Source organism: Asterias rubens, chromosome 2, assembly GCF_902459465.1.
Source record: "Asterias rubens chromosome 2, eAstRub1.3, whole genome shotgun sequence".
Lineage (NCBI taxonomy): Eukaryota > Metazoa > Echinodermata > Asteroidea > Forcipulatida > Asteriidae > Asterias > Asterias rubens.
This window is the reverse complement of record NC_047063.1, coordinates 13,043,660-13,064,877: the sequence shown is the minus strand read 5'-3', so window position 1 is coordinate 13,064,877 and position 21,218 is coordinate 13,043,660. Positions and strand designations below refer to the sequence as shown.

The 21,218-nt window shown below is 38.2% G+C and overlaps 2 protein-coding genes across 3 annotated transcripts in view; both read left to right on the top strand.

The window, feature by feature from the left end:
• LOC117302845 (inosine-5'-monophosphate dehydrogenase 1b-like) overlaps positions 1–5,957 on the top strand; it is a 36,240-nt gene extending 30,283 nt beyond the window's left edge. For both annotated transcript variants that reach the window (XM_033786823.1, XM_033786822.1), the window contains 4 exons: positions 238–382; positions 844–987; positions 1,711–1,794; positions 3,070–5,957. In XM_033786823.1, the coding sequence (XP_033642714.1) occupies positions 238–382; positions 844–987; positions 1,711–1,794; positions 3,070–3,091 (395 nt within the window). In that variant the 3' untranslated portion in view covers positions 3,092–5,957. The remainder of the gene's footprint in view (positions 1–237; positions 383–843; positions 988–1,710; positions 1,795–3,069) is intronic.
• A 537-nt stretch (positions 5,958–6,494) lies between these two features.
• The window catches only part of LOC117307077 (GRAM domain-containing protein 4-like), a 50,636-nt gene continuing 35,912 nt past the window's right edge, over positions 6,495–21,218 (top strand). Inside the window, exons 1-8 of the mRNA XM_033791729.1 lie at positions 6,495–6,800; positions 7,187–7,286; positions 8,820–9,122; positions 9,951–10,125; positions 12,856–12,991; positions 15,085–15,173; positions 18,417–18,549; positions 19,723–19,748. Of these exons, the coding sequence (XP_033647620.1) occupies positions 8,874–9,122; positions 9,951–10,125; positions 12,856–12,991; positions 15,085–15,173; positions 18,417–18,549; positions 19,723–19,748 (808 nt within the window). The 5' untranslated portion in view covers positions 6,495–6,800; positions 7,187–7,286; positions 8,820–8,873. The remainder of the gene's footprint in view (positions 6,801–7,186; positions 7,287–8,819; positions 9,123–9,950; positions 10,126–12,855; positions 12,992–15,084; positions 15,174–18,416; positions 18,550–19,722; positions 19,749–21,218) is intronic.

Sequence of the window (21,218 nt, the reverse complement as noted above, 5' to 3'; positions counted from 1 at the left end):
GCCTTTTTCTCTGTTTGTGCAGTCAGATGGTGGCGTAATACATACTATGCATTTACTCTATGCATTTACCCTCCCATAGAATACCACCTGAGTTGCCTGTGGTGTTTGTTTTTCGCTAGACTCTGCAAGTGCTCAAGTATAGTGCCAGTATTTGCCCTAAATGTACTCATTCATTCGAAACGGCCCAACATTTCAAATCTCATTCGTTAATGTGTTTCACTAATTCCTTATCTTTAGTTATGATGGGAAGTCTACTAGCGGGTACCAGTGAAGCACCGGGAGAGTACTTCTTTTCGGACGGTGTGCGACTCAAGAAGTACAGAGGTATGGGCTCCCTAGATGCCATGGAGTGCAACAAATCTAGTGCACAGAGATATTTCAGGTAATTCAATCAATAGATTCAACGATGGGGTTAACAATTGATTTATACTAGACAAAGTAAAGAGTTGTAAATGATTGGGGCAAACAAAAAGATTGGTTATCAATTTTCCTAAGACATATTTCCAACAAAAAAAATTTATTGGAACACTTCAAAATGAAAGTTTCCAAAAGCATGTATGATAATGCTCAAATCGCTGACAAGATACGAACACACTTCTGGATGATTTAACTAAAAGGTGACATCTGAATACGACACAGTTTTGGCCTCCGTTTGCTGCATCAAGCCAAAATTATTAGCTATACATATTTCTGCTTGGCAAAAAAAAGCACACAATCGGTCACAAACTGTGTACTTGACGCAGTAGCTAAGTTGTTGATAACCATTTTCCAGTGAACACATTTTTGTTGCTATAATTAAGTACATTTTTGTGGGTCCTGATTGTCTTGCTTCTTTTCCATCAGTGAACGGGACAAGCTCAAGGTAGCACAGGGTGTATCAGGCAACATAGTTGATAAGGGCTCAATCCACAAGTTTGCCCCATACCTTATAGCTGGAGTCCAACATGGCTGCCAAGACATAGGTGCTAAGAGTCTAACAGATCTCAGGTAAGTTGATTAAGGAAAAATCTTTTTTTAAATGCAGTTTTTACACGATTGTTTTAGACCTTCGGTCTACTCTTTTATTTCCTTATTGACACAGGGCTAGAGAATTGATTGATTTATTATGATGAGATAACCGTTGAAGCCATTATACACTTTCGGAACAGAAAAAAATAATAAAAGTCCACAGATTTACAAATAACTTACAGGGTTTACAGAAGGTAATGGTGAAAGACTTCTCTTGACAATACTGTTTACCGAAAGGGTCCAATGGCTTTAAACATCGGTGGTTTTCAAACAGTTGTTCCTAATATGTTCTTGTGCACCAAGGAAATGTGTACCCTTGATAGTTGCTGTGCATACCTATACAATGGACCCTTCCCATGAAATATGCTAATTACTGTAGATTCACTTATGCGTACATACCCTATTGGTTGGCAAACGCCATATAGAGTTGTGCACTAAGCAGACGCGCAATCGCGTCTGTGTCATGCACCCATTAGCCGTGTAAAAAAAGCCCGCAATATTCCCTCATTTTGCCAACCAAAATGTAAGTGCACGCACTATGTGCAATTAACATATTTCATGGGAAGGGTGTTTTAGCTCAGCATTCAAAGGTTGTACAATGCTAGGCAATATCTTGTCGTTGTTTTTCAGTTTCTAAAAACAAGTGGCTCGGTGTTTGTTTTGTAAGAGTTCAAGATTGATTGTAATTTTTTGTTTTGACAGAGACAAAATGTATGCTGGTGAACTCAAGTTTGAGAGAAGAACAACATCTGCTCAGGTGGAAGGAAGTGTCCATGGTTTGCATTCGTAAGTAATTCACATAGAATCTGTCGTGAAATCTTTGCAAGACATTGACCATTCTATTGAAGCTTTGGAATGTTCAAAATACTAATGAATGTATTCACCCGTGTAGGATTGCTCCCGTTCTTCGGCACTATAAAGCGCGTAGCAGAACATTCTAGCGGCCAAATGGATTGTGTGTGTGTGCCCATGGGACAATCTTTTACGCAAAAACTCCCCGACTTTTGAGACACTCCCTCAACTAAAGTTCTGATCAAATAATAGATACATGCTTTAAAGGAACAGTGCATAAGAAAACAGCCTTTAAAATCCTCAAACTGGCCAGATAAACACACACAGTGTAATGGTTTTAGTACTGTATATCTTGCCAACCCATCAAGTCATGACACTCTGACCCCAATGATGAAAATTTCAACTTCAAAATCAACTTGTTGACCGATCCCTTGCACATTGTGCTTATCCTGTCCCTTCTTTCGGGTGTTAAAATGTACGTGAAGAAATGGACCCTCATGAAAATGGTAGACACATACTTTTTGGAGATCATGTGTTCTGCATCTACAAGGGGAGGTTTTTTAGGGTCAGCCTCAATCCTCAAGATTTAGTGATACAAGTGTTCACAAAGTCTATACCAACTGAAGGAGTTTCTTTAGGATCCCCTACTACTTCAAGCCTTCAAAGTTATCCTAACCCTCCAGAAAATTTAAAAAAACATGTGAATCCCTTAAAATCTTTTTAAAGAATATTGCAACGTCAAGGTTGATCTCAGGCATGATATTCTTTACATCAAAGTCTATTTTTTGGGTTCATGTCAAAAATAGGTGAAATGTCTGGTTAAAGACACTGGTAATTGTCAAAAACCAGTCTTCTCACTCATTGTATTTCAACATTATGCATAAAATAACAAAACTTGTAAAAATTTGAGCTCAATCGGTCGTCAAAGTTGCGAGATAATAATATATAAAAAAACCCTTGTCACACGAAGTTGTGTGCTTTCAGATGCTTGATATCGACACCTCAAATTCTAAATATGAGGTCTCGAAATCAAATTGGTGGAAAATTACTTCTTTCTCAAAAACTGAGTTACTTCAGGGGGAGCTGTTTCTCACAAAGTTTTATACTATCAACCTCTCCCAATTACTCGTTAACAAGTAAGGTTTTATGCTAATAATTATTTTGTGTAATTACCAATAGTGTCCACTGCCTTTGATCTACAGATAAAGGCTTCAATTATTCTTTAAAATTTACAAATGTTTTGTGTATTTTTGTTTCCTTTCCCACCAGATATGAGAAGAGACTATTCTGAGACTCCAGCCTTGTCCTAACAGCCTTTCTTTCCACATTTCATTGGTGCACCAGTATTTTCTTCAAACATCAGGTCTTCACACATAGTATTTTTGCACAGAAAGCACCCCCTCTTGTGGTTAAAATGCACAAGGTATTCTTCAAAACCAAAATGAAGTCACACTGTCTTCTGTAGTCGATACATGTTATGATGAGTTAGGTGAACTTTAAGATGAGTTACCAGCATAGAGTTATATATAAGAACTAGAGGGCGCATTGGTGATGCTGCGTGCACAAATACACTGGGACCGCAAGGAGACACGCTTGCCGTTTTGTAAGATGAACTTTGTACGCGTGTTCAATACGAAGTTCAAGATGGTGTGTGTGTTATGATAATGCTATGCAATGTTGCTTTGTCAAGATGGCCGCACACGGGGCCACGTATCTGTAGGCTTGTGCGCCCTCCAGTTCTATGATATAATCTATGGTTACCAGACTCTATCCATACTGAAATGGTGTTGAGTTTTGTGAAAAGATGGTCTTGTATCCTGTATCAAGTCAATTAGCTTTTTTGAGACATGGTGGACGCTATAGAAGTACACTGTTTGCTGTTGGTTTTTTACAGAGAAATATACCCAAATCAAACAGTGTCAAAGTTTTGTGTTCACCTTACCTCAAAAGGGCTAAATGGAAAGTGCATCTTTCTTGTGTCGATCTGGATTCTTAAAATTATGCTGCTCAACAAATACTGATACATATTGAGATATTTGACGGGTTGGCATGTTCATATCTTTAAAATAATCCTTTCTTATTTATTTATTTTTTTCAAGGGAGGGTACACCTTTTGGTAATTATTCCATTAGAAATTATTTGCTAATAAACACAGCAAAAGGTTTGGATTGATGTTTATTGTTCTGCTTTTGATATTTTTGACTTGATCCATGGTGTTTGACTTAACATTGATAATCAGTTGAAACAAAATCTTTTGAGTAAATTTGCAAAATCATGAAACAAATTTTGATTTATATGACGCCAACAATACGTGAATAACCGACTGTAGTTAGTGTGAGTGTTTTGGTTTGAAAATGTGTTGTTGTTGTTGTTTTTTTTTTTTTTGGGGGGGGGGGTTCCCCAACAAATAATTCCTGTTATAGGAATTGTCTACCTACAGTGGTAATATTTTGAAAGTTATTATGTATTTGTGTCCCAATTGTGAGAAATAATGTATTTTTGTGTGAAATAAGATTATGCACCTTCTCAAAACTATTTAACGATAAGTTGCAGATAGACTTCTCGATGGTTGAATTTTCCAACCCGCACGATATCCTCATGTAATTATTTGAAAAATCCAATTTGTCTTCAATAATTTACCCTTTTTTATAGTCTTGTCTGCAACTTATCCTGGAACAGTTTCTAGAAGGTGCTGTACAGTTGTGTACATTTGATTTTTTTAAATTTTTTTTAAGGAGATAAAGGGCATTCCAGACTGCATGATTGTTTACAACTTCCACCTTCCACCTGTCTACCTTATAGTATTCTGTTATCCATGTATTCACCAAAAATGATGTTATCTCATGATGGCAAAGTGCCGTTGTCATATTTTGAGGTACTTTTCAGATGTAAATTTTCTTTGTTTTAGGTGGGATTTGTTCATGTTCTTTGGTTCTAGATTGAAGAAGGATAAATTGATTTAAGAACTTTTACAGTAGACCATTGTCCTCTGTGGGTCAACACAATGTTGAACTTTAAAGATTTTGCGTCTAACTTTAGTGTTGAAAAAGCACTGCACAATGTGGGTATGTTCAGATACAGTTTGACGTGCTCTTAGAAAAAATTTAATATCATCTTACAAACCTCCTCTTCCCTGTTGCAATTTTTTTGTGAAACCCCATTTTGGAGATATTTATGGGCCTTTTGCCAAAGGACCAAAACAAAAAAGGTTGGCAAGAATGGGATTAATTTTGATCAGTACTTGTGTATGAAATGTTGATATTTTGTTTGGAAAGAAATGTAAGCAGAAAGGTACCATTATTAATTGTGTAATACTGTTAAGTTTGATTATTAAACAATGTTTGTTTGGTGGGGAATAAAAACAAAAACTAATGGACTTGTTAGGAAAAACAGAGAATTTGAAGTTGGAATTAAATGTAGTGAACATATTTATTTCCAATACTTTGAATATTTGATACCGAAGTAAAACCATCGACACATCTTTCAAACTTAATTTTGAAGTTTATTACTGTTATTAAATCTTTTACTGATTTCTGTTGATAAATATTGGAAATGCAGGAAATGTAGCAATGCTTTGCAACTAGGTGCCCCAAGAATTATTATTAGAATAATGTTATCAGTAAAAATTAATTATTGGATCCCTGAGCTTAGCATGTTAATTAGTTAATAGAAGAAAACACTGAAATGTAACTACGGAAATACACTTATTGTGAAATGTTAATTTTTTAAATTTGGAACTCATATTTTTTGCACCAACTCAAATTATTTAAAGCAGAAATAATTGTTTGTTGCTGAGTTGTACTTTTTGTGAGTCATTTGAAGATATTTTTTGATTGTTTTGAATAGCATTTTGATTGATTTATTGAGTTACTATCCGAGCCCAATCCTACAGTACAGTTCAGCAGGAAACATTGCTTGACACATTTAATTGCTTAGCATGACAGCCGTTAGTACCCATTACATGTAAGCACATGATGTATTGGTTTGTTAGCCGTTTCTGCTAAGCATATTGTTGTATGTGCTTAGTAAATTGGTGTGTTTGCAAACTAAAGGCCCTGTTACGAGTTGTCTTATGTGGATCTTTGTGTAGTCACAGGACTTAAAATGTTTGTCATCACATTAGTTCTTATTAAATCTCATGTATGTGAGTCACTGAAAAAAAACCCATCAATTTGCATAATCGCCATTATTTTGTAGACAATCGATCATATTTTAAAGTTTGTGAACAGTGTATGCCCCCCCCCCCCTCATAGTTTTATTACCAATCCGTCTGCTATAGCAGAGCAACGAAATTATCGTCTGATAAAAGCCCCTGTCATTTAGGTTAATGAGCCCCGTCACACTGACTGGTTAACCAAGTAAATTCGACCAAAGTGACCGCATGGACACGTCACTTCTTCCAGAACGGAAACAAAATAATAGCAGTGTTTTTTTCATACAAGATTCATTATTACTGGAAGTAAAGGTTGCAAATCACGTGTTTTTTTAACTGTATTATTTATTTAACCATAAGTTGCCGAGATATTATTGCTTAATAGTTCAGAAAGATGAAAAATTTAAAACGGGGATGAATTTGAGTTACTACTTTTGTATATTTCTTACACACTTATTCCTACGCCACACCTGTAAACACGTGGTTGACAAATTTAGGCAATTAATTAATTGTCTTGCCGCATTTACCATTTTTAGCTGCAGGTTTCTATCGATGTGGGACCTGTGCGAGTTTTGGCTCAACCAAAAACTCGATCTATGCAATTGTTTTGTCTCAAGGTGTGTAATTGTTTTCACTAAAATTAGCACACTAAATAAGATTTCTGCTAAGAATTTTAGAAGAATTTTCTGTGGAGATGACAACGGATGGAGGGTTGTCAGGTTGTGAGAGGCTCGCGGACCGGCCTGTGAACAGTAACTGTAGGTGCCAATTAATTTTGTGTAGCCTGATAAGTCAAAGTACGGAGACAGTTCGATGATGCAGGGACTCTGCCCGGAGGCCATGAATCGTGAGTTGCAAAATGAAAAAGTTGTATTTTTTTCTTAAAACTTAGAATTGCTCAAGGAAGACTCTTTTTGTTTTGTGCCATAAAAGACAGACTGCTTTGTTCATCACTGGAACTCGCAATTGAAATTTTGTAATACCTTGCATGATTTTACCTTAACTCACCCAATACAGAGTTTTTCATAATTTATTCACAGGCATTTTGTGCACAGGTGTCTGGGTGTATATAATTTTTAGGGTCGACCCTTTTTAACAAGTCTAAACCCAAACATGCTAAGCCATCTGCTAATCTTACTTTATTACAAAAAGAAGATTATTATGCGAGGGAACTAAAAATATGAACAAAATTACTGACACTTAGTCAGTTTTTGTTGACTTACTGGACAATAGGTGGCGCTATACATAAACATCAGCTGACAGCTAGTCATGCTCCCAGTCTAGTCAAGTAAGAACGGCGTCTGAATTAACGAATCCTGAAGTCAGGAAAAAGGTATGTGGACACGTTTTTACACACATTGTTTTTATGTAAAAATAATTATTAAGTGTTCCCATTACCCATAGAGCTAAATATGGGGCTATAGCTCTATGACACTACCACATATGAAAGGTATCGGGAAGTGGATATTTTACACTTTTTTGTTTACACTTTACATGCTGTGCCTTATTACACAATTGGGGAGTGTTTCCGTATGGCACCACCACTTTTACATTCGATATGAAATAATATAGTATCTTATTTACCTCTATGAGATATCCCTTTTTGTAAAAATGAGTGAAAAGGTGGTGGCGCCATACGGAAAGTTATCCCAAACGGGGTTAAAACAGGTCCTTCACCTGAGTTTACTTTTATTTTTCTTAAGTGAAAAAAGAAAAGCTTAATGTTGTCAGTCGTATTGTTAAGTCTGTATTCAGTCATGGTCATGTGATGGTTGTTGTTATTTTCCTCCAAATGTTTTACCGAGGCTGTAGCCTTGCTCAAGGCAGTCGCATTATTCGCTCCGAAAAGACGCCGCTGTAAACCCACCCGTATACCTTGTGTGTGGTGCGTGTAATCACACCGCATGACCCACCCGTATACACACTGTCACATCTTACGACTACTATGCACACAAGTCATCCGCACTCGTACCACTAACCGCATGCGGAGGCCGTCAGGCCGACAGCCTTGTCGGGTCTGTAACTTCCGGGTTTAATGTGTTTCATGAACAAAATTTCCACTAGTGGAAAAAAATGGGGGGGCTCTCGGATATGCTAGTATGCAGCTCATGAATATGTATATCTTTCGTCAGACCTATCAGACAACACAGGATCTGTGAGGCAAATGAATTATTCATTTTGACGTCCAATCACGCACTTCCCTTATCACGACCACGACCTTTGGACCCTATCATGCTCGCTGAGCGTCTGTGGTGGTGGTGTGTGATGTAAACATGTCTGGTCTTTCGCGGGCACTATGGTAATGAGCTGACCGTGTGAACTCTTCGCTTATTATAGTAATGAGGTCAGTGGCTTCAACACAGACCCTACAAGGCTGTCGGCCGACGCATGCGGATAGTGTACGGGGGCATCGTGTCGTGCGATGTTATGCACACTGAATACGGGTGGGTTTTTATACAGCGGCAGGTCTTTTTTCGGAGTGAATAATTCGACTGCCTTGAGCAAAGCTACCGAGGCTGAAGTGTATCGAGAAAGTGCAAATTATAGCCGGGTCATTGTTGACAGTAACACTACTCTAGTTTGGTTGACAACCATGATATTTTTGCCAGAATCTTGGAATGTAAAGCTTTTCTTTTGCGTATGTTTACATTTAATTTATTTAAGCTAATAATAATATTAATAATTTGTTGAGAATGCAGTTATGAGTATGACACATTTTCATGTGACTTTTTGAGGGCCTTATTTTTGATACATTTTTTTAACAAGTTTTACACTTACAACTTCGTTACGTAATGTGTATTAAAAAGGCCCGTTAACAAGTCACCAACAAAAAATGAGTGTATGCTTTTATGAATTGATTCCTCAGAGTCAGACAGAGCAAAAATTATGCAGTATCACTTTTGCCGATTAATGCTCTAAGATGTCGGTAACTGGTCTCCGAGCTCACCTCCGGAATAAATTCCGTCCAGAGAAGCAAACACCGCCTGGGGAGCATGAACAAGTGGTGAAGCAGACTGGTAGTCCAAACCTATCTCGGACATCTGACTACGTCGCTTCCTCAGGATCGGAGGATGTGAACTCCAGTATCGAGGATCTGTCGGCGGACTATAATTTGGATGGCGGGAGTCTGCCTTCGACAGCTGGGAGAAAGTTGTCCGATAGGAGAAAGGTACAAGTTGTTGTAATTTAATGGTCGAGATGATTGCATATTAATTGAGAAAACAACCATTTCTGAACAATTTTTCATCTATAGGTAATTTTGTTTTATAGTATCAGGCCTGGAATTACAAAACAGGCCATGGCCTCTGTTGCCAAGGGCCCAATGGAACCACAGAACAATTTTCTGCTAAGCAGAAGTTAGGAGGATACAGTCACTACATGGCAACTTGGCAGATAACCGTCTATTCTGGCATGCCAAATTTTGTTGCGCTTAACTACTTTTTGTACTTTTAAAAAGCACCTGTTAGATATTTGCCTTGGTGCCTCTTCAAAATTTTCTCTGGCCTTTAAAGGGACACGTTGCCTATAAAAAAAAGTTTTTTTTAAAAAGTGGAATACAATGATTCACACAAATATACCTCAAAATTGCATGATTTTCCTGATACGTCGTGATAAAAAAACATGGCACGCCATTTTGTGGAGTCAAATTTTTTACTCGACAAAATGGCCGACCACGTTAGTAAAAGGAAAACTGCAATTTTGAGGCCTAATGTGTGAATCACTGTATTCTACTTTTAAAACATCTTTCTTACCATGCATTTCATAACAAATGGTTACAAACAGTTGTTATAGACTACCTCGCCCTATCCAAGGCAACGTTTCCCTTTAAGATTTTCATTGGAAGTGCTCTTTGGAAAAATAAATGTACCTTGCACTCCCTCCGATTAATTGCTTCCATTTGTGCGGCAAATGACAAAATGAATAATACCTTGTAATGCCTATCATATGGAACTAGTCTAGTGTGTCTTCTAACAATTAGTGTTCTCAACTCTTAAAGGAAAGAGATTCCGGCAACCAGCTCTCCTCATCGGATGGGAATCGTCGGAGGAGTTCATCTTCGGCTGTCTCCAAGATGAGCGCATGGGATGGGACAGAGAAAGAAATTTATGAAACTCAGCTGAGAACACTTCAAGAACAGCTGGTAGACTCCATGATTGAAAATCAGACGCTCGGTAAGGAGACATGGCTTTCAGTAACTCATGCTGGATTAAAAAATGAACAGAATTAGCAGTATTTTTTGTTGACATATGGTGCTTAATGCACTAATGGTGGACACTGAGCTAGACTTCTAGACTACCATTCTTGCCCTTGTTGGTGGTCCAATAGGCTATTTGAGATATGGTGGATCTAAAGGAGTGTACTGTTTGGTTTTGGGTTTTACCAAAATTAGTGTCCTAGTATTGTGTCTACCTTTATCATGTACTCGCTTATCGAACTGCACTGGGTCCAATTTTATGGCTCTGCTTTTTCGGAAGCAGGGAATTCTGTGCTTACGGCAGGCGTATTTAACGGGTTAGCGGCGAATGTTGGCTTCTGCGCCTAAGGTTACTGGGCATTCTACGTTCTACGTAAGCGGAGAATCGTGATCGTAAGTGCAGAATTCTGCGGTAAGCAGAGCCATGAAATTGGGCCCTGGTTGTGTATGTTGGCACTGTACATCATGATAGGAATGCATCTTCTTAGTTCTCACATGTACACATTTAGTTTTGTGCATGCACAATTGTTCCACTGCCATGACTGTAAGGCCGTGTCTGAAACGACGACTTCGGCTACAGCTACGTCTAGATCAGCGCGTCTACCAGTGTTGAAGAGTTAGATTCAGTACATTTATTTCAATGTTGTCATACAAAACAATAATACAATAGCGTACATTTATGTCAAAATTAAAACAAGCAATATAGTATGAGGTATGATTAGGTACACAATACTTAAAAAAAAATAAACAAGTAGTAATTTAAAGACAACATTAAGGTGTAAGGTTAAGCAAAATGCTTTTGTGCCCTAACCTATTGACAGACAAACATGATACTAAGGAACACAAACAAAGACAAAGACAAGGGACAACATGGTCAGACGATAGGTGTAGGCCTACAAACAACACAAAGGCGAGTCATCATTAAATGGACTCGTACTATTAAAGTCATGAATTATAGGGTTATAAGGAATATGCTTTCGTGAAGTAAGACGCCGATTACTACTAGTGTACCAAAGTATTCCCTATTTGAGAGACACAGACACACAGGTATACACAAGCTGACAGCTGAGACCAAACAAAGCAAACGATTAAAAAGAACAACATTAGAGTTTGATGGCATTACAGATAAGTATCTAGCAAGTAGTGTTTAAGTTTTCTTGAAAATGTACTGATTGTAGAAGGTTGCTTAAAATGTATGGGAAGACTATTCCAATATTCTACTCCTCGTTGCACAACGCTATTTTTATGAATTGAAGTTCTATTGTGATTGACATACAGATCCCCCTTCAATGCTTTACGAGTACCATAGGAATGTATTGATGAAGCTAAAGTAAACATTTCATTGAAGCTATTAGGTAACAGGTGGTATTTGTTCTTGAACATGAATTTACCCAAGTTCAGACGATACAGGTCATTAAATTTGAAGAATAGGCAGACGTTTCGGACACGGCCTAAGCAACCACCAGTGTGGTTAGTTGAATGTTTCGAAATAGTTGGTTGGTCAACTCACTGGGTGTCAAGAATTAAAAATTCCTTGTTTACAATGCAGAGAAAAAAACAGATATTAGTGTACACATTTTTATAAAAAATATACATCCTTGAATCTAAGCAAGTAATTTTTGAACCTTTGCCTGATTTATAGTCTGCATTTGATGCAAGTGTGTGCACTGCAGCTAAATATAATCATGTGGTGAAGTCTGGACTATTAAGCCATTTTGAGATGTGGTGGACACACTACCACATCACTATAAGGGTTGGGTTAATTTGTGTGTAAACACCCAAACCAAACAGTGCACTCCTATCACGTCCGCCATACCTCAAAAAGGCCTATTCCATGTGAAGAGGCAAAGCTAACTCTGTTGCCCTGGTCTGGGTATACATGCCCCTTCAAAAGTTTTCCTTTCTAAAATATTTCCAATTAATGGCCTTGCCCTCTTAAAGATGACATTGCAGGCAGGCACAATACACCCTGCCTCTAGCCATCGGGTTAGCTTGGTGGTTTAGTGGTAAGACCACTGGCCTTGAAATGAAAGGTTGTGGGTTGTGATCCTATCGTAGTGATTTGCCCATGGATTTTTTCACGAACTGTATGCAGTGCTTAAAGGCAGTGGACACTATTGGTTATTACTCAAAATAATCATAAGCATAAAAACTTACTTAGTAATGATGATGGGAAGAGGTTGATTATAAAAAACTGTGAGAAATGGCTCCCTCTGAAGTAACATAGTTTTTGAGAAAGAAGTAATTTTCCACAAATTTAATTTCGAGACATCAGAATTAGATTTTGAGGCCTCGAAATCAATATCTGAAAGCACACAACTTCATGTGACAAGGGTATTTTTTCTTTAATTATTATCTTGCAACTTTGACAACCAATTGAGCTCAAATTTTCACAGGTTTGTTACTTAATGCATATGTTGAGATACACAAAGTAAGAAGACTGGTCTTTGACAATTACCAATAGTGTCCATTGTCTTTAGAACAGTGCTTAATACACATCGGTGTAAAGGTAAAAACAAGTTATAAAAATATGGAATCATTCAAATAACTCCACTTTAAAATGATATATTTTTCACTTGACTGATTTTCTGAAAGTGTCTGTACAATAACTGCTTTCCATCTTTGATGTTGACTCAAATGTATGCTGCCCTCATGGTCAAGTACAAGGTCTAAATTATTAAAATTCTTCTGATGTTTGAATCTGTAGCTGGGGAGTTAAAGAAATTCAAGTCTAACAGTGACATGACTCGCCTCCTTCAGATGCTAGACCAGGAGAAAGACAAGTCGGAGAAACTCGGCCAGGAATGTGAAGAGTTGCATCAGCAGCTGGAAAACGTGGAAAGGTACATACTAACCCAAACCATCCCCAATCCAATGTTGGGTTCCGATGGACTGAGGACTGCACCAGTAAACTGATGTGGGAACAAGCATAAACCCATATTCATAAATACCCCAGACAGTTTCGCTACTCCTATTGGTGAAGAGCGCGTCACGTTGGGGTGTTTGAACGGTTGATAATGACCAGCTGGAGCTGTTTATAACCTGCTGGCTTCCGCGTGTCGGGCGCGCGCGTATGCCAATATGATCACACAGAACACGCAATTCATAGCTATGTAACAGCGCGTTATTTATTTCTAAGCACGTGCGCGTACACACAACCCACGCGCATCAAACAGATTCTTCACAAAGTTTTTGAAAAAAAATACTTCAAACCTCGAGTTTTCAATTGCCGAAGTGCCTTCTGCTCGGGCCTTTATCACCCGACAACGACCGTGCTGGTTTTAAACGGCCGTTAAAGAACTCGTCGCTACCCTTTAATTCCCTTAATCAGAGTCCAACAGTATTGCGTTTAGTTATAAATCCTAATTATTTTGTAAGAGTGAGGAGGGATACTAGTAAATCATTTAAGGGAGTCAAAGTTAGTGTAACCCTGCATTCCTTTACACTAGGTTTTCTTAGAGCTAACACTTTTCTCAAAATGGTTGTACCAAAAATTTACTAGTTAAAGGCAGTGGACACTATTGGTAATTGTCAAAGACTAGTCTTCACAGTTGGTGTATCTCAACATATGCATAAAATAAAAAACCTGTGAAAATTTGAGCTCAATCGGTCATCGAACCTGCGAGATAATAATGAAAGAAAAAATACCCTTGTCACACGAAGTTGTGTGCGTTTAGATAGTTGATTTCGAGACCTCAAGTTCTAAACTTGAGGTCTCAAAATCAAATTCGTGGAAAATTACTTCTTTCTCGAAAACTATGGCACTTCAGAGGGAGCCATTTCTCACAATGTTTTCTACCATCAACCTCTCCCCATTACTCGTCACCAAGAAAGGTTTTACGCTTATAATTATTTTGAGTAATTACCAATAGTGTCCACTGCCTTTAAAGCTACCATACTCACCCTTTTTGGGAGTCGCAGGTATAGGTGTAAGGGGCGCATTGCCTGAAAATTGTACTACACCATTTAACTCTTTTAGTGCCAGCCTTTTGTTAATGTTTTGAAACTAAAATGCCCAGCTTTTTTAGGTTTTCGAAATTCTGTATAACAAGTGAACAATTAAGTCTTTCTAACCTAACAAAAATGTATCTTGCTGATTTGTGTTGCCTTGGTGCACCCCAAAGTCAATAGTATTTCTTGATTGATAATGTCATAGCTTGTGTTATATAACTGACATACAGATCCTTGTCATTTGATTGGTGGAACTTGCTTCACGTGACATTCACTATTACTCCCATCCGCACCGGCGATCAAAAAGACCTACTCGCCCATGTTGAATAGCATTTCCCATTTATTTCAACAGTTAGGATCATCCTTGTTCCCAATGTTTTTGAGCAGTACAGCGCCGCCGCGCCGCTGCTAAAACAAAGGGCACCTGTGCAAAAGGTTGTGATCCGATTGCTATTAAATTTGTGCATTGTTGCCGCTACGCGGCGCTATATGATTTTTGGTTGTCAAACAAACAGATTTTCATAATGTTATACTTTTAAAATACATCAAATGACACGGATCTATATTATGTCAGTTATATAAAACAAATATTGAGTGGCTTTAAATCGTGGAATGGAAGGAAGGAATGTTATCACTCGGTAAAATTTGGACTGTTCACTTTCACTCGGCTTCGCCTTGTGAAATGGAACAGTCCAAATTTTACCTTGCGATAATATTCCTCCCATTCCACTCTGAGCTACTCAATATTTGTATAATAACGTGTATATTATGGGTCGTACATGACACTTTTTGAGTACATGAAAAGACCGCACATGTACAATAACGGTGCTTTGAGACTACATCAAATTGATCATACATGTATGACCTTGGCACTGAAAGAGTTAACACAAAGTGATATTGACTCCCAAAATGGCGCAAGGCCACATTATTGTGATGATGACGTCAGGTGAATTGAGTCAATTCTATCTTTCTCTCATTTCCTTAGGAGGAGCTATAGTCTGGAAGAATCTCCATCTTCTGTGGAGCTGGCAGAGGAAGCTGACACGACTGACTTTCCTACCATCTTGGATACAAGTAAGACAAATTTCCCAGTATTGTCCTACTTTGTCCAAAACAAAAAATTATATGCTAGTATATTAAATTGATGCAATACCCACTGCTGAATAGGAATCGGACTGCCTATAGCTACTGGGTATCTCAGTGGTCTAGTTGTAAGACACTGCTCTGGAATTGCATAGGTCTTGGGTTCCAATCAGTGTCTTAGCCAGGAATTTGGAAAGTGGGAGTGCAAACTGAAAAAGTGGGAGTGCAACCTAAAATCACTACAAAAAAATAGAAACATTGAGTGCGTAGCACACAACACGAGCGCGCATCGCCAAGTCTGTTCCCCCCCCTATTAAGGGGCCCTTGAAGCTCTGGCTACTGTAGGTGCTCTCTGGTGGTTTCTGATGTATTTCTGGTACCTATTTCTGTTACAAGTGAACTATTTTGATTTAATTTTTGTTTTGTTTTCAACTCGAAAATGAGAGGCTTAAAGCACAGATATTGTAAAGGTGATCGATGTCCACTATACATTATTAAACTCTATAAAACGTTTCTGGGTCAATATTAGGCCAGTTCAAAGCAGTTACTTGGACCATGAAGCTTAGACCCATTTAGCCTGAAATGATTCAAAAGCGATACAAATAATGCAGTGCAAGTTTGCTGTCAACAAAATATTTGTGGGCATGTGTTACTCTTGATACAAATTTTTGCTTAAAGGCTAAAAAAAAATGAAGAGGTATTGAAGAAATTAAGAGTTATCATTTACTAATGTTAAGTTTCTATCCATTCTTGTCCATTCGATTTCAGAACTTTAGGCCTAAGGTCAAGAAGCTGATAGTAGTTGTTGTATTTATTTTAAACAAATCAATTAATTAATGTAAAATACAAGTATTTGCAACCAATCAAAATGCCAAGAGTGATTTACATGTACCATAATTGTTTGCTTAATTTAAACTGACTGATCATGGTAATTAATATTTTCCTTAGTATTTGTTTAGGTTTCATAACGTTGAAACTGGGTCAAAGGCAATTTGTTAACAGTCTGCCGAGAATAAAGAACAAACAGTTACAGAAAGACAGTGCCATTTAAATAGTTCCACTGGGTAAAAAAACGTACCATGCATTGAAAAATAAATTTGGGAGGTCTACAGCAAAACCGACTTTAGATTTGTAAAGAAACATGAACCAGTTTTTGAACCTTTCGAGCGGAAAATAAACATCGTTTTGTCAACTGCGTTAACACCCAAGAGATGCAAACAATAAAATCCAAAAAAAGTCTTGATGTTTCAAACAAACTCTACAACGAACAAACGATGTGCCCTTGAATTTCTAGAAGGAAAAAAGATCGTCATGTTTGCCGCCGTCGAGTTGGGAAAAACTGCAGAATCAATCTACAAAGCAACTGCAGAATGTATGCGGTAAAAGGTGCACTGCGCCACGTGTCACTCAGTTAACGATACCGACGTCATAGTACAAAAATCCAGAGCGCGATGGTTTGTAAGATCGTGGAGATGAGTAGGTACCTAAAATAATCTGAACGAAAACGCATGTGAAGTCGCCTCTATCATACCACGCGTGCGTGGAGTTCATGCTGCCTGCTGATGACGGTCGATGACGACGACTGACTCGCTTGCGTTGTGTAATTTGTACGTGCGTTGTGTAATGTGAGGTTTGTGCGTTGTGTTTTGTGTGGTTGCGATGTGGTCAGCGTTTTCGAGGCAACTTCGGATGATCGTTTATGGTTGCGTCGTTGAAATTTTGATTCATAAAGAAGAAGGAAATCTTGTAAAACCAACTCTAATTTTACTCACTGCTGTTTTTAAACTGTTCAACAACAAAAAAATAATAAAAGTTCAGTTATTTCCAGTGAAATTATTAGACAGCACGGCTTTACCCAAGCCGTGTATCAAATTTTTGCCCGTGTTTTCAGCCCAACTGGCCGTGCTAACACGGCGTGCACGGCGTGCACGGCTCGCTAGCTAACACGTTGGTTCCAATCCTACCCAAGTAATGCCTGGATTTTGTTCACAGAACTCGGGAAAACCAAAATAAGTACTAGTATAATTACATAACAGAAATATGGACAGCAAAAACAATACCTAAAAACTTTCAGAAAGTTCCCTTTTTTTACTGTCGTGTGATGATTGCAATTTGTTTCTCAAGAGGTCGCACATGTAGCATTTAAAATTACAATTAATTGAGGTTTGTGGTGACGCCATGTGAGAAATCTCTCTATGATCTGTGGTGGAACTGAGAAGAAACAGTGGTCTAACGACTTTTTGATCAGGATGCTCTGATTGTCTTCAGAAGAAGAAGACTGATTGCAATGTTGAGTCGATTTAAAACTGCAGGTTCTTCTCAGAACCAACACGTCGTCGTCGTCTAGCCTGTTTCACTCCACTGCAGGAGGAAAGCCTCTTCACCAAATCTCAATCTCACTCTATCCTGCGCTGTCTGTGCAAAGCAATGCCCTTGTATGTACCAGTTTCTTGGAGTCCAGTTGGTTGTTTTGCATGCCCACCTGTTGTCATGCCTCCTTGCTAGGTGGCCTGCCCGTCTCCACTTCTTTGATTTGATCGTCTTGATAATATCCTAGACTCTTGATTTCTTTCTTGGGTCCTCATTCGTCACCCAGTCCTTCTTTGTTACTCCTATCATAATCCTTTCCATGGCCCTCTCTGTTACCCTTAATTTGTTCTCTAGTCATTTGGTGGTTGTCCATGTCTCAGCACTGTACGATAGGACAGGTATGATGCGCTGATTGAATACCTGCCTTTTCAGGGATAACAGAAGGGTGTGGTCTCTAATGATGTAGCTCAGTGTACCAAACTTTACCCATCCTAACTGGATTCTTGTCTTTATTTCCTCTCCTGTTTCGTTGTTGAAGGTGATAACCAACACAGAGAGATGTATTACATGGTGTTTTGGCAAACCTATCATGCTTGTACAGTATAGTTCCCTTAAAGGGAGTACTTGGTAATTACTCTGAAATTACAATGACATCTGAACTAATTTAGTTTTAGAGAAAGAGGCTATTTTTTTTACACTAAGAAATTTGAATCTGAGAAAGGCTTTAGGCATCTGTAGAACACACAATTATATGCAACAAAGGTTTTTTTTCTTTCATTATTTTCTTGCATCTTCTTCCAGGTTTAATATTTCATGCATTATACTGTATATGTTGGGACACACCAAGTGAGGATCCTGGTCGTTGACAATTACCTGCCCTTATGCGATTCACATATCTCTCTTGTTTTATTATTTGACCACCAGAGTCATCAAGGGTGTATCGATTGCAAGAGTGGTTGACCAACAAGGTCTATGAGGTGATTGCAGACTTCACAGAGGAACCTGATGATGAGAAGACGGGAGAGAATGGCGAGGGAGAGGAGCTAGCTGTCAAAAAGTGAGGCTCAGTCCACATTCCTTATACAGCACCACACAAGTGACTTGTTATATAAATATTGCTAAAAGGAGCCACACTTGGGTCTTATAGATGGGTTGCACTAAGCAACATCAATCGCCATAATATACAAATATTGACTGCTTCGAGTGCTATGGTTAAAACTATGACTCCCGAGGTGATCCCTGGAGCGTTCTATTTTCCCGAGGCGAAGCCGAGGGAAAATAGAGCGCTACGGGGATCACCAAGGGAGTCATAGTTTTAACCATTGCACGAGTCAAAGCAGTCAATATTTGTTTTATAACACCCCCAAACATTTCTAAATACTGTACTATTATTATTAAGTTACATACCTGAATGTTACAATCCACGGACGACGCGAATACAGATTGCAAAAACTTTTACTGTGCTGCATTTAGTGTCGTGCAATCCGAAATGGTTACAGACTATTACTTTTTCATCCTCGTACACGCAACGGACGTCTGGGTACTGCACGCCGTGTGCTAGTCTTCAGACTAGCGCACGGCAAACCGACGCACTATCACACGGCCATCGTCTAGCAAAACTAAGACATGTCATGTGACGCGCTCTAAACCAATGAGCAGGCAGAATACTTGTAAGGGGTGTTATAATTGATGATAAACAATGCAAAAGTGCAGACATGTACGTGCTGCGCACAGCTCTTAGCCAATGATAGCTTTGCACGCGTGCACATTTCATCAAATATAGCAGTCGATATGACGCTCAGTGCAATCCATCTATCGGTCATATTCGCATAGACAGTCAATAATGTTGCATAGGTTCTTTTTTTTTTCCCCTTTAAGATATTACTTGAAAAAGGTATGTTAAACAATTTTTAATGTTTGATATGTGGCAGTGAAATGCAGAAAGGCATAGTCTCTAAAGGTTATACTTATAGTATAGTCTTGTTCGAATTTGCAATTTTTAATGTAACATACACAAGCATATTGTACAAGTTCCATGGCCACCCCCCTCTCATAACCCCCTACCCCCCCCCCCCCAATTTTTTTATAAAATAATAATCATATATATAAAATAAGGGGGGGAAATAAATTTTGCTCTTAAGAGTATAAAGTGTATGTCTGTATCTTTGAATGATGAGTCATTTCGGTTTCTCTAATTCTTTAAATCTTTTTTGTTCTTCTACTTTTACAGATTGAAGGCAAACATCAAGAGATTTAGTAAGTATTTTCTCTATGTTATTCTCGTTTGTGTGTTGTGGAGTAAAATCATTTGAGGGTTTGAACAAAAAATGTGCTAGAGTGGGACTTGAACCTGCAACCTTTGGATTAATGTGCCGCCAATCTACCAACTGAGCTGTCCAGCCCCAATGTTAGTGGTCTCTCTATTTTGTCCATACCTTTGTTCGGTGTGCCAGTCAGAAGCCAACCAGTAACTGCTGTTTAGCCAGGGATCACTACAAGTTTAACTTTGCTGAACAGTTATGAATGTATCGACAGTTTGTACAAAAACCAAATAGTTATTTTTAACCCGCTTCCCGCAAACAGTGACGATATGTACAACATCTATTAAAAGAGTCACCGACTTACAGATATTTTCTTCAAAGATTATCATAATACACCGGGGAAGTTATTTTGACCAGATCACAGAATTCATGTTGTAGTGCTACAATCACAATTTTCAGTCAGCTGCCAACCATGCTAGCAATATACTATGGTGAGCGCATGAACTTATTTAAAAAAATTTAATGTATTTAGTCTTATTGTGATTCAAATTCGATTCGGACTCTTGCAGTGAGTTTTGATTTTTTTTTTTTAAATAAACCAATAATAATAGACCAATAACATGCATTTACAACACATGGGGCGTATGGCTTTCATCGAGCTATAAAACCCATCCAAACTTTTTTTATAGTGTCTGCCTTGAGGACACAAGTGTCAAGACTAGGATGCAAACCCACAACAAAGTTTAAGTCAGGTGTGCTAGACCACTCGGCAAAGGAACTTCATTGATTGCTTAGCATCAAAACAACAGGGTACCATCGGGTTACATTTATAAATACAATACAAAACCCTTTCTGTTTTGCCAAGTCGGATATATTTATAATTACCAGCTCTTATTAAATTAAGTCCTGGTTATTTCCAGCTTGTAAATCATAATCCATTTAGCGCATCAGAAAATTGTCCTTGTTTTGCAGCATGCGCTTGAAGGCCAGTGTGGAATAATCACATCTGAGACCTTTACACCTGTCGGGTTCCTAGGGCGTTGATCATGACTAATCAGCTTAAAACTTGTAGGGGAACATTATGAGAGCTGCTGAGTGACCAAGACAAGGACACCTGTCGGCTGAGTACATTAATATGATTGATTTTCTAAAAACATCAATAATATAAAATTAGCAATTATCAGGCATGCAATTTTTCCTCAGATCAGCTGATTTCCTCTTTTTTTATTCTCAGTTTTACCAAAATTTAAAAATACAATACAAAAGTATTGAAATTTTGTATTTTCCTCTTTTTTGGAGAAGTTACAGTTGCATGCCTGCTTTATACAGATCATAGATCCAGCAATGCACTTTACAATATACAAAGGTTACAAAGACACACTAAGAAAAAAAAAGTATCAGAGCAGTTGTCAAAATAGCTTTGTATTGGTACACTGGGAACAAATGTTTAGGAATTTTGATCTTT